Genomic DNA, 11845 nt, shown 5'->3' on the forward strand with positions numbered 1-11845 from the left:
GCTGGGGAAATTGTATAAATGTTGCTCTGACAGAGTGAGCAATTCTACAACTGGAGGTCTTTTTCTTATTATACTCCCTCTGTTTGCAGAGAGGAAAATAGCCACTCAAATTCCTCTAAAAGAGTTCTCAGTTATGGATCGCTAGCAATATTGATTATAATGGCTCCTTTGGAAACATTACAGTCTATTGCAGCAATGTTTTGCTGCAGCCAATGTTAATCTGCTAAAAGCCTTTTGAACACTGTGCCTTCAGAAGTCTGTTTTAGTCTTGTAAGAGACCATGCCCGTTGCTTTAGCACCTTGCAACAGCCCAAAGTTGCAAGCAGCATCTCGTGAGATGACTCAACATAAAAGTCAGTTTTCTAAGCCTGCGTGTCTCTGAAGTCATCAGCATCACATACCCTCAAAAAAATGTATGCACCAAAAAAGAAAAGTAAACAAAATGTTATTTAATGTTACAAATAAGTAGAGTATTTTACTGTAAAATTCTTTCACGTTGAAAATGGCTACAACTTTTTTCCTACCAAAATATGGTTTAAAGAGGAAGAAAAATAAGGAAAAAAATTTACTTCCTCAATGGAACCATAACTTAAATGACATATTTGCTACAAGTTTGGTATAAGTTTTTAAGGTGCACTAATAGCTACCTGAGTGAACATTCGTAATGGGTATTTGTCCAGGCAAAAAAATTAAAAGCTAAAGTACCCTTTCTTATCATATTTCTGTTGAGAGTATCTTAGATGATGCAGGACATATACTGCTTCAGGCCTGCTTGCACAATCTGGTCTGCGTGCCGGACGGCAGGGACCTGTGTTCTCCAGCAGCAGATGTGTGTCCTTGAGCAGCAGATATGAGAAAGCTGCATAGAGGTAAACAAGAGAAGAGGATGTTATCCAGGGTGTGAGAAAACCTCAAGATGGGAGGGCCTGAAAAGGTCAGAGCACATGCCTTGGGGAGGGGAGGGAAAAAAGATATAGCTAGAGCATGTGAACCTGTAGGACTCTTGATAATGTGTGTATTTTTGGGAATAAAGCGGAGCATTGGCTGTACCTCCATGAGGATGTATCTGACTCTGGAGCTCCTTTTTGCATCTTCTCGTTTTATATTTCCCCTCAGATTTTCCTGAGAGGAAATCTTATGGACAACGCCAGGAGGGAAAAATTAGCATTTCTTAAACATTGAGATAAAATATTGAGGAATTTAGCCAAAACAGATGGACAGGAAAAAACAAAAAAACAAAAAAACCCAAAAAACCAAACACCAGTGAAAATCCTTTCGCCCCTTATTCAGCTGTACCTTAACAGTACAAGTAGAAGAACTGCTCAGTGCATCTGCACCTTGGCACAAAACAAAATGGGACCAAATACAGGGAACTGAAGAGTCACTATATGGAAGTACAGTTTCCAATGACAGCTATATTAAACTTCCAGTTCTTATCCAATGGTTTTAAGTATGAATTCAGTTCTGTACCTGCCTTAAGACTCAGTGGAAATAGTGAAGTTAACTGTACTCAGAGTTATTTTGCCAAGCTGGCACCTATATGCCCTGGAGGATACAGACTAGAAGAACATAAGATGGGGAGGAGGAGAGAGTAGAAAACCTATTTCCCAAATCTTATAAGCAAATAGTAGGGGAAAAACAGACATTGTGACTGATCTAGATGTAGGAAGTGCTGCTGTCTTCTATGAAACCTCACTAGAAAAGGAACCATGCTGCAGTAGGGGGAGAAACCATAAAAAAAAAACATTAACCTTTCAAGTCTCAGGCACACTTTGTGACTACAGAACTATGTCACGGCAAAAGCAATTACATAAGGGTAGAAGACCTTGTTTTCCCACATCACTACCTCTCGCTAATGCAATCCTCCCCCAGCAATATGGAAAGATGTACTCAACAGCTACCCGGAAGAGTCATTGTCCTCTCTCTCGGCACACACGTTACATGTGCTGGGTTCTCTCTGCTACGCAGGACAGATGCTGTCCTGCTGTTAATATCGCACATTTTAACTTCAGCCAACACCCCTGCCACGCTGGCAGGAGTGGCTGCCAGGTGAGCAGCCATCTGCATCTAGTTGCTCTTGATGGGGACATCAACATGGAGAGAGGCCTCCTTTGGCCCCATTCCTCTAACCATCCTGTCCCTTCTCACAGCACCAAGCAGGGCTCTGCCCCACATCACCATACTGACACCATCTTCATGTATTTCCCTTTCATACACACCTTAGAGCTGTACATCATACCCATCTTCAGCTTTCCATCAAATATGCTTGTTTTGGGTCATACTGAAGGTATGAACAGAACATTATTTGCATCAACCTGAACAACCAAACACTCATTAAAAAAGTTTTAGGGAATCGGCATTGTCCCAATAGAAAACAGACCCCCACGGAGTTCAATTTATTGCAGATATCAGATGCAACCTGGCTGTGAAAAGGACAGGCTCAAGCCCACAACATCACAATAAAACACAGTGTTCCTCTAAACTGAGTCACATCCTTGCTGATTAATAAATGCAGGTATTAATTCCCTCCAAAGGTTGAAGTATCAGAGGCTGGAGATATCGGCTGTCTCACCAAGCCCAGGCAAAGCCACCAAAGTCATGCTGCTTGGCACCATCTCCAGGGGATCTTAGTAGGCAAGGTATGGTACTTACACCACCTAGTAGGTATCGTTTCTCTCCCCATGCTGTAGCTTCTTCCAGAATCCATGCTCTTAAGAATTTAAGACTGACAAGAGGCTATACCAAGACATATGGAAAGAACTTAAAAAAAAAGTCAAACCCCAAAGGCTAGAGGGAATATTTCATCTCTGCTCATTTCCTTTCCCTCACGACAGAAAGTCCACTGCAGAAAAACAAAAACAAACAAACAAAAAAGGACAAGAAAATAACACTTTGCATAAAATATTTTTCTGGAAATGATCAATAGCATCATTTTTAGAGCTGTACTTAAAATAATTTTATTGCTCTACACTTACACTTGATACTTTATATGCCTAATATACATTCTCAACAACAATATTTATTTGAAACTTTCAGCATAAGACAGGTGCAATCAAAAAAGCTACAAGCCAAGTTTTCTGTCATTCCTTAACATTATTTTGTATCAACTATGCACTAATGACTAGATTCAGGGATAATAAGCTTTTCTTCTCTGGAAATCAGGGTTTCCTTGGTATCTGTCATATAATAGGTACCCATTCAGTTTCTATTTCTCAGTCCTACCCTCTGCTGTACCATTACAAGCATCAATCACAAGCCTACAATATTTAAATCTTTTTCTTCCCCTAACTTTTTCCCTTTCTACTTTACAGATAAACCAGCACAGCAGTAGTTGGCAAGCAACACAATCTCCAGTACTGGGTATCTTCACGATTATTCAGCAGTGGATAAGTGCATCATAGTTCTCCATGCATTAAAGCTCAGCATGGTTTGGGATGGGAAACAGATGCATGATTCTCACATAGTACTTCCTCCTTTTTGGGCAGGCTCTTCAAGCATCAGATGCTTCCCAAACACCTCCTCTTGCTACCACTGCTAACAGGTGGAGGAGGATGCTGAACACTAAGCTCTTCTGGAGCAAGGGGATGCCTTGCAGTAGCAGCTAGAGCAGCAGGCCCTAGAAAAAAGCAGCCCAGCTCTTCAAGGCTCTCCTTCAACATCCAGCCCAGCTCCCCAGTAGCATCAATCACTACCCTGGTAGTGCCCTACCACAATGGTTACTGTTGCATGGGTGCAGAGGTGACTTAGGAAAGTGCCAGAGATGGAAGGTAGCCTAGGAAAAGCTTCAGCTGTTGCTCCAGATATGCCAAAACCTGGACCTTTCTGGCTACCACACCGTCATAGAGCAATTGCTTACACTAGACATTTCTAACATCAAAAAACATGCCCGTACTTACTGACATTAAACTTCTTTTAGAAGTTCTATTATCTACAGATCATCTCTATTCTGGAGGTCCCACATTTTGAGAATTCAGTGTTTCCAAAAGAAACCAGTTTGCATGCAAGACAAAAAATGCTGCAGATAGGTATTCACTCAGCAGTCAGCTAAGCCAGTTGGCAACATTAACATCCTCCTCCCCAGCTGTCTGTTACCATTCCTCTGGGAGGGGTGTACAGCTGGAGAAAGGGGATTTTGCAGGACTCTAATCCATGTCACTGCAGTCAGCCAGGTTTGCTCCTGAAGCTGGCTGACTTTGCCATCAGCAGACAGGGGAACACTCATATAATCTCTTGCTTTGGAAGAGTTGTGGGGACAGTAACCTCTAGCTCCCAGGTAGTGACAAGCAGCTGGGAACAGTAATATTTTCAGCAGGCTCAGCTGGAACCTGGAGAAAGCATCTGTCCATAGTTTCAATGACAGGTGGCAAGGAAAAAGCTGTGTGTGTGAAGCGCATAGGCAATGTAAATCTTATTTCTGTGAGAGAAAGTTTATTTGCCTCTAGTTTTAAGGCTTTATTTTTAGCTCCTTTATTTAGTAATGTCCAGAGAAGGTATCATGAGACAAAACACAGTGAACCTTCCAAAGGCATATAAGATATAGTAATATTGCCTTGCCAGTGATTTAAAATAATGTACTAATGATCCAGTCATACAGCAACAGGTAACAAATCTCTTACACCAAGAGGCCTATTTTAGGGATGTTTTTTTTCTCCTGCCAGCAAGTGCCAATTCAAAGAACAGTACTGACGAGTCCTTTCATTCATCCCAGTGACAGGTTAAATTATTTTCTGGTGCTTTATAGCACATCTCGTCCCCCATCAGAATATAGCACATCTTGCTTGTAGAACTGTCCCTCCTCATCAGAAATATCAAAATATTATTTATAGCCATATTATGAATTACATATCCTAACTGGAAGAGAAAAAAAAAAAAACCAAAAACTTATCCTCTGAATGAGTTCCAATTTCTGCATTGATACACAAGCTCTCACATTTTCATGACTGCCATCTCCTTTTTATCTTTTTCTTAAATACACATTCCTGTGTTAGTAACCATCTGACTGCACTCTTCTGTGCATCTTTCAGCCTCCTCTTTGAGGAGTATACGCACCTTTTGATGGGCATATACTGTCCTTACACATCACCTGTTTTTCATTTTTTTGCCTCTCCTCACTTGATCTACGGTGTACCTTCTACCACTCTCCACTGGTGCTGGAGAGAGATAAAAGATGTCTCCATTACTATATACATACACACATACGCACACACTCTTTGGACAAAAAAATAGTCTGATGCATACTATTTCCTCTCAAGGAGACAGATCCAGAAAGATTATCAAAATATTATATTTGTAAAATACATATACAGAGTCTAAAGGGAGGAGGGAGGGTGACAAAAAGTTACTGCCTAGCAAAATTACAGAGAAGACCAGGTTACTCTTGCAGCCCCTCTTTAGATTCTCACCTCTCAGAACAGCATTTCCCACTGCCAGTTGAAATACCTGGCTTCACTGGACCTTGCATGTGCTTAATGCAGACTTGAGACAATCATCCAAAAGCCTTTTCACCCTTCAACCTCTGTTGAAGTTTTGTCCACCTCTTCAAACATCCCTGCCATTACATATGCAACAAGTGCTCTTGCAGCAATATGATTTCCATATTGCATAGGAAAACGGCTATTGACTTTCATCTCCACCTATCTCTTCATTGTATTAATGCACTATATTTACAAAGAAAGAATTCTAAGAACGACAACTGGTACTTCTCCAAAAGCCTTCAACTGAATTAATTATACTTCAATCCACCCACCTGGTTTGGGCTTTACCCAAGTGTCATCCCTGTTTTGCAAAGGGAAGAATGAAGGTACTGAGAATTTCACTGACTTACATAAACGGTCGCCAAAATAGATATTCTGACTTCTGTTCTGCTGCTCTGACCAGAAGAGGAATAATTTTCCTCTCAATATATTTTGACATAATAATATCTGCTGTTGGCTAGAAAGTACTGGCAGATGTTCACATATAGCAGCACTAACATTTCTGAAGACTTCCTCCTGTTTTCTATTCGTAATTGTATCTTCCCGCAAGCTACTCTGGAACATTTTACAATTACTTTGCAAATCACACTTCCAGAAAGACAAATCCCTGCAGCTAACTAGAGCCAGATTACAGTGGCATTCAGTTGCTACCATCCACAACAACCAAGGAGAATCACATGCTTAAGAAGTTTTAGAATCCAAGACCACAGCATCTAGATCTGCTGCACTCAGAGCACACAGGTACAAACAAACAAACAAAAAAGCCCAAATGACAGCAAATTTCAAATGGCTAAAATTTATTTCCAAATCATGAACTGTATAAGGAGCATTCTAAATGCTCTTGAATGGACAATAACAGCCTAAAATTAACAGCCTAAAATTTAGAGAGTAGTTGCTTACTAGTTTATATGGCCTAGAAATATAAGTACTTTTGAAAAATCAATTACATGAGGAAGAATTTGTCAGAACAGCCAATTAGATGCTAAACCCTTGTATTGTAAATTGATACTACATCTAATTAAGCAGTCAAACCTTTTTGCCTAGAAACAGAAGGAAAGAGACTGCTCTGTTTTAGCTGTATGTACAATTTTCCCGTCATATATCTTTGTCTGTTACCTGTTGGCAGTTCAACATGCTACTTTCATAATTTCCTTCTAAAATAAAGAACAGCATTTGGGATTTCTGTATGTTTTAAACTTATGTAAAATAAGGCTTCACATCAGTTGAAAGTGTGATCTATCCAAAAAGGTAACATATTAAAATATCATAAATATGTATACAGTACAAGACAACATTCAATATCTAAAGAGACCAAAAGGCAAAGGATCACATGTTAAAGCTTCCAGAATAAGTTCACAGATCATTTAAAGTCATTTGTGTCATTCTCAAAAAATCATTTCTGTCTAGAACTAACACTCTAGCTGAAATAAGGAAAAAAACAGAGGCAAACCCAAATTCCAAGTCAACACATTTGAAATTTATGCACTGCAAATACATACATCAAAAGGCATACACTGCAGCAATGTTCCTAAAGTGTGAGCTCTAAGAGCAGAACAAAATTTACTAAGTGGACCCAGTGGTCTAATCAAGGAAGAAAATTTCTCTATTTCTAAATGTAAGTTCAAAAATTAAAACCTCTCTGCTCAGTAAGGACCTCATTTACTATAAGAAAATCAGCAGTCATCTCATACAGTAGTAGGGAAAATTGTCTCCAGTCCTGCAGGGCATTGAGGACTTCCTAAGGGACAGAGTAACTTCAACCACCATTTAGACACAAGTGTTTTCATCCTTGTTATTCCCCTGATTCTTAACAAAATAAAAAGGTTGTTGTGAAAATTTAAAACTCCTGTCTCCTTTTGCTATGAATAAACTGCTGACCCATTTGGGAACTACGTACACTCATAATTGCAAGGAAAGAGGGAAGAACTTGGAAAAAAATTCTTTAGTAACCCAGTAGTTTTTTGTTCTGTCACTGGGAAAACATATAAGAAGTCTTATTCTTCCAAATCTCTACTCCTGTTACCACTGAAGACAAAGTGAGTTATGACTTCCCCCTCACTCCAACCCATTATAGTACAACGGGGCTGCAACTCAGAACCATACCTTAGAAATTACAGCTATTTTAGGACACAAATTCCACTGCCACACAAACACGTCGCCACTCTAAGCAGTCATCCCCTTCACAGAGGGCTCTGCTCTGCAGCCACAAGCCCATCAGAGATGTCTGAAGCCTGCATGTGCCAGTGTCTTAGAACGCATATGCCCATGCGTCTCCACATTTGTGTCCATAGTGACACATGCTGGCTGTTCTGGGGAAGAACATCTCTAGAGAGGTCACCTCAAAAAAAAAAAAAAAAAAAGAAAGCGCCTTTGGTAACTACTAGTTTCTGACAAATTATCTCATTTATGCAAACATGAAAAAAAAAATCCCTTTTCAGATCTTATCGCCCTTTCTTCCTTGAATTATAACTCTTCTGTAGGTGAAACACAGCCTCTTGCCTGTTGCACTAGAAATCTGTTCAAATCCAAGCTGAAACTTCTGGCATGACACAAGAAACCAGCGATCAGGTCCCCCCTATTTTAAAAGTGCAGGCTGATGTGGAGATTTGCTTGTGCTTCACCAGATGTTGAGACATATTCCTTGTTTTTGTTTAGTCATAGCTTATAAGGAGCACTTAATCAGATTTCAGAGAAGAGACTTGCTTCTAAAAGCCATTTCTAGGCTTTTTTTTTTTTAATTAAGACAGAGTTGGGTTTTTTCCTAAAAATATTCTTGACTCCAGCTTCGTTTTACATATCAGTATGTTACTAATGTGCAATTAAAAAAATACACTGATAATGAGCAGATGTAGGCAATGCAACTGATGCCAATATATTCAACTAGACATTAAGAGTTATTTTACAGTCCTTTATGAATTACAATATAAGGAAGTTTAATATTTTTTAATAAACCATCTAAATTTATTTTTGAAAGATGGAAGATTACTATTTTATTCCTATTCCCAATATTAGCAAAGAAACAATCATAAGCACTAAAAGAGACCAAAACTCATTCTTTGTTTCTCAGGAGGGCAATGTCACAGAAGCTCCCAAGGGCTAGTTTCCCCGGCAAAAAAAAAAAAAAAAAGAAGGGTGTTCTTATTTCCAGCCATCTGCCTCCTTCCCCCAGGGCACTCCATTTCAGCATTTTGCTCAATTCACATGAAACTTTCACTGAGCTTCTCCTTAGCTGGAACTGGGGTATGATAGCGTTTTCCAAGTAAAGCAGTAGAGTGGGTGGTGCTATTATTCATCACCGCACCCCACGACTCACAAAACAAGCCATCTGCCATCCTCGTTCCTGCTGTAGTTTAATTAAGCGTCTACCAGTCAAAGGAAAAAGAAAAAAAAAAGGGGGGGGTGAGAGAGGAAAAAAAAAGAAGGAGCGGGACTGTGAAGAAGAGTGGAAGAAAATCGAACAGGAAGGGAAGGGACGGGCCCCCGGTGTCTCAGGAGCGGGCAAACCCCTCGCGGTGGGTGAAGGGTGGGGGGTGCCCTGTGAGCGGCGCCGAGTCCCGACGGCCGCGGCCGGAGTTTTGGGGCCGGGCGGGCCGGGGCAGCCGTACCTGGGAAAAGGAAGGCTTTGCTCCCGTTGTGCAGCCCCGGCACCTGGCGCACGCCCTCCGTGGAGCCTCCCAGTTGTAGCTCGGACAGCACGTCGATCTGCAGCGAGGGGTCCACGCCAAAGCCTGAAACTGACCCAGAAAGTGCCATCACCCACCCGCCGACGCCGCAACTTCCCGAGTTGCCCCCGAGCCCCGCCGCTGTTCCCCGCACCTGCGGCCGCCCAGGGGCCAGGGGCCGCTGCGAAGCTCCGCCAGCCCCGCTCCCAGGCGCTCTCCCGGCGGGTCTGGCATCCGCCTACCTGGCCCCAGGCAGAGGAGAAGGCAGAGCGTGCTCAAGCGGATGCCCGACTCCATGGTACACCGATGCGCTTAGTCCATAGTCCCCCTTCTCCGGCAACTGCGGGCAAAAAGCCACCGGGGCACAGGCTGGGTCCCTCCCCGCCTCTCACCGAGCGGCGCGGACCCCGCGCCGCCCCGCAGCGCGCATCACGGCAGGCGCCGCGCCGCCCCGCCGCCGGCCGGAGCACACAAAGGCGAGGGCGGGGGGCGTGCGGGCAGCGCAGCCCTCCGCCCGCGGGCAGACAATGGGGGAGCCCGCCGGAGCCTCCTGCCGCCGCAGCCACACGAGCGAGGCCGCGGCAGCCGGGAGGCGGAGGCGGCGCGCCCGTGCCCCGCAGCTCCCCGCCCCGCCGCCACCAGGCGCAGCCCCTCAGCTGGAGAGGAGCCGCCGCCGCAGCAGCAGCCTCCGCCCGGCTCCCACGGGAGCGCCGCTCTCCTCTCCGCCGTCCAGCAGGGACAGCGGCACCAGCGGGAGGGGCCGCCGGTTTATGCCACGGTCACAGGAGCCGCCCACCGCCTCCGCCGGGCCCAGCAGGGCCGGGGGGAGGCACCGCCCCGTCCGCCGAGGGCGCGCTGGGCGCGGGGGGTAGCCGGGTCCTCTGTTGGGGAGCTACGGGCGGGCCCGGTCCGAACAGCCGGAGGCGCCGCTGGGAACTTTGAGGGGAGCTCTGCTGGGGAGCTTCGCCGGGGCGGGGGCGGCGGGGAGGGCCCGTGTGCCCCCGAGGCCGCGGCTGGCAGCGGCAGATCTGCGCTGGCCCTGACCCTCGGGGCGCTCTCCTGCCTGCTGGCGGACCCGTGCTGAAGTCACCGGTTGTTTCCTTCCCGACGTGATGCCGTCCAGTGTCTGGCGAAGCCACCGACTGATCTTTGAGCACGAATAAAAAGAATTTTGGAAGGGCAGGGTTTGGGGGAAACAAACTAGGACGTTTCCAGTCGCTGACCAAGATAGGAGTGTGCCGAGCTGGCGCGGGGCTGACAACCGCAGGTTCCCTTTCCCTGTCGGACGATTCGACACAGCGGTCCTGTCCTCGGCTCTTTAACAAACTCTCCGCCCCCCCAGCAAGTGACATTTCTGTGCCGTACTTTGTGTGCCTATAAAGGGGGCTAAGAATAGCCTTATTCTTCCCTTGCCTTTCATAGACTACCAGTGTGCAGGGCAGGAATGTCTTGTTACCAGTTTGTCAAATTGTGCAGAATAAAGGATTGGGGGGTTATTTTTATTTTTTTTTTTCCAATTTCACGTGCGTGTTAATAAGACCCTAATGTCAGCTGGTGATTCCAGTATTGTTTATTGACCTCTGCCAAACTCATCCTCTCTGGTTTTTGCAAATAATAAAATAAAAGTAACCTTTCACATCTTTCACAATAATCATTCGGAAGGCTGAAAGGAAGAGGAATTTTGTCTCCTTTTTTTTTTTTTCCAAGGCAACCGTGGGAGTCAATGGTAAATCTCCTTTCCAGACTAAATTAACCAATTGAGATACTAAGCAACATACAAAGCAAACATCTTCTTTCTTATAAGAAAAACTAAATTAAAAAAAGAGAGAGAGAGAGAGGAGTGTCTACAGATGAAAGTGGGGAAATGCAATCCATCCCTCAACCCAAATTCAGAGCGCGGGTGTTAGAATGTGGTTCCAGCGTGCCCAACATGCTTGTCACCCTCGGAGGAGCTATGGGCTGGCAGAGCCAGTACAGCTCCATGAGAGGGGCTTCTACAGCCACTTCACATTCCAGCTGGTCTGAAAACAAATGAAATAAAGGAACCCTGCTGCAGGTACCACCCGTGTAACTGGTCACACAGCATCCCTGATGTTGCATCTTGCATAGTCAGAGTTGTCAGTGACATTCCACCCCCATCCCAATCAGCCCAGCACCTCTTCTGCACCAAAGGTTTGTCTCCAGCCTTTTAGTGATGTGGAACTGTGCTTCCAAACTCATGAAATTCGTTGACTGCCAGAGCAGTCTTAACAAATGATGCGTTTCCTTGGGAAAGTTAATGGACAACAGCCGCACATCAGTGGTTGTTTTCATGCTATTTAATCACATTGGTTACAGATAGCTCAGCCAGAAGCAATTAATTTGAGAAGAAATAGGTTCAAAATCTAAAGTAATAATGATGCATAATGAGCTCTGCCGCCAGTTGAGTCAGGCACACAAGCGAACAAATCAAAAGAGGCAAACATCTGCCTTAAGTTCTTTGCATCTACCAGCAGCCACTGACATTTTCCATTAGCTGGGCCTGCTGAAGTAACATAAGCATGTAGATCAGGTGCAGTACATCCCTTTAATAATCTGTTTTTTCCTCAATTGATGTCCAAGGAGTGTCCACTCATCTTCCTGTACATGAGAAATCATACAAAATGCCATCCAACCTAATTTATCTATTCCCCCGTATTTATGTGGAGCCCAGGGCAGACATCACACACA

General features: G+C 44.3%; 1 protein-coding gene across 1 annotated transcript in view; it reads right to left on the reverse strand.

The window, feature by feature from the left end:
* The window catches only part of NELL2 (neural EGFL like 2), a 146644-nt gene extending 136770 nt beyond the window's left edge, over window positions 1-9874 (reverse strand). Inside the window, 2 exon segments of the mRNA XM_032687990.1 lie at window positions 9080-9208; window positions 9379-9874. Coding sequence (XP_032543881.1) covers window positions 9080-9208; window positions 9379-9433 — 184 coding nt within the window. The 5' untranslated portion in view covers window positions 9434-9874.
* Window positions 9875-11845: the final 1971 nt, after the last annotated feature.

This window comes from Chiroxiphia lanceolata, chromosome 5 (assembly GCF_009829145.1).
Source record: "Chiroxiphia lanceolata isolate bChiLan1 chromosome 5, bChiLan1.pri, whole genome shotgun sequence".
Classification (NCBI taxonomy): Eukaryota; Metazoa; Chordata; class Aves; order Passeriformes; family Pipridae; genus Chiroxiphia; species Chiroxiphia lanceolata.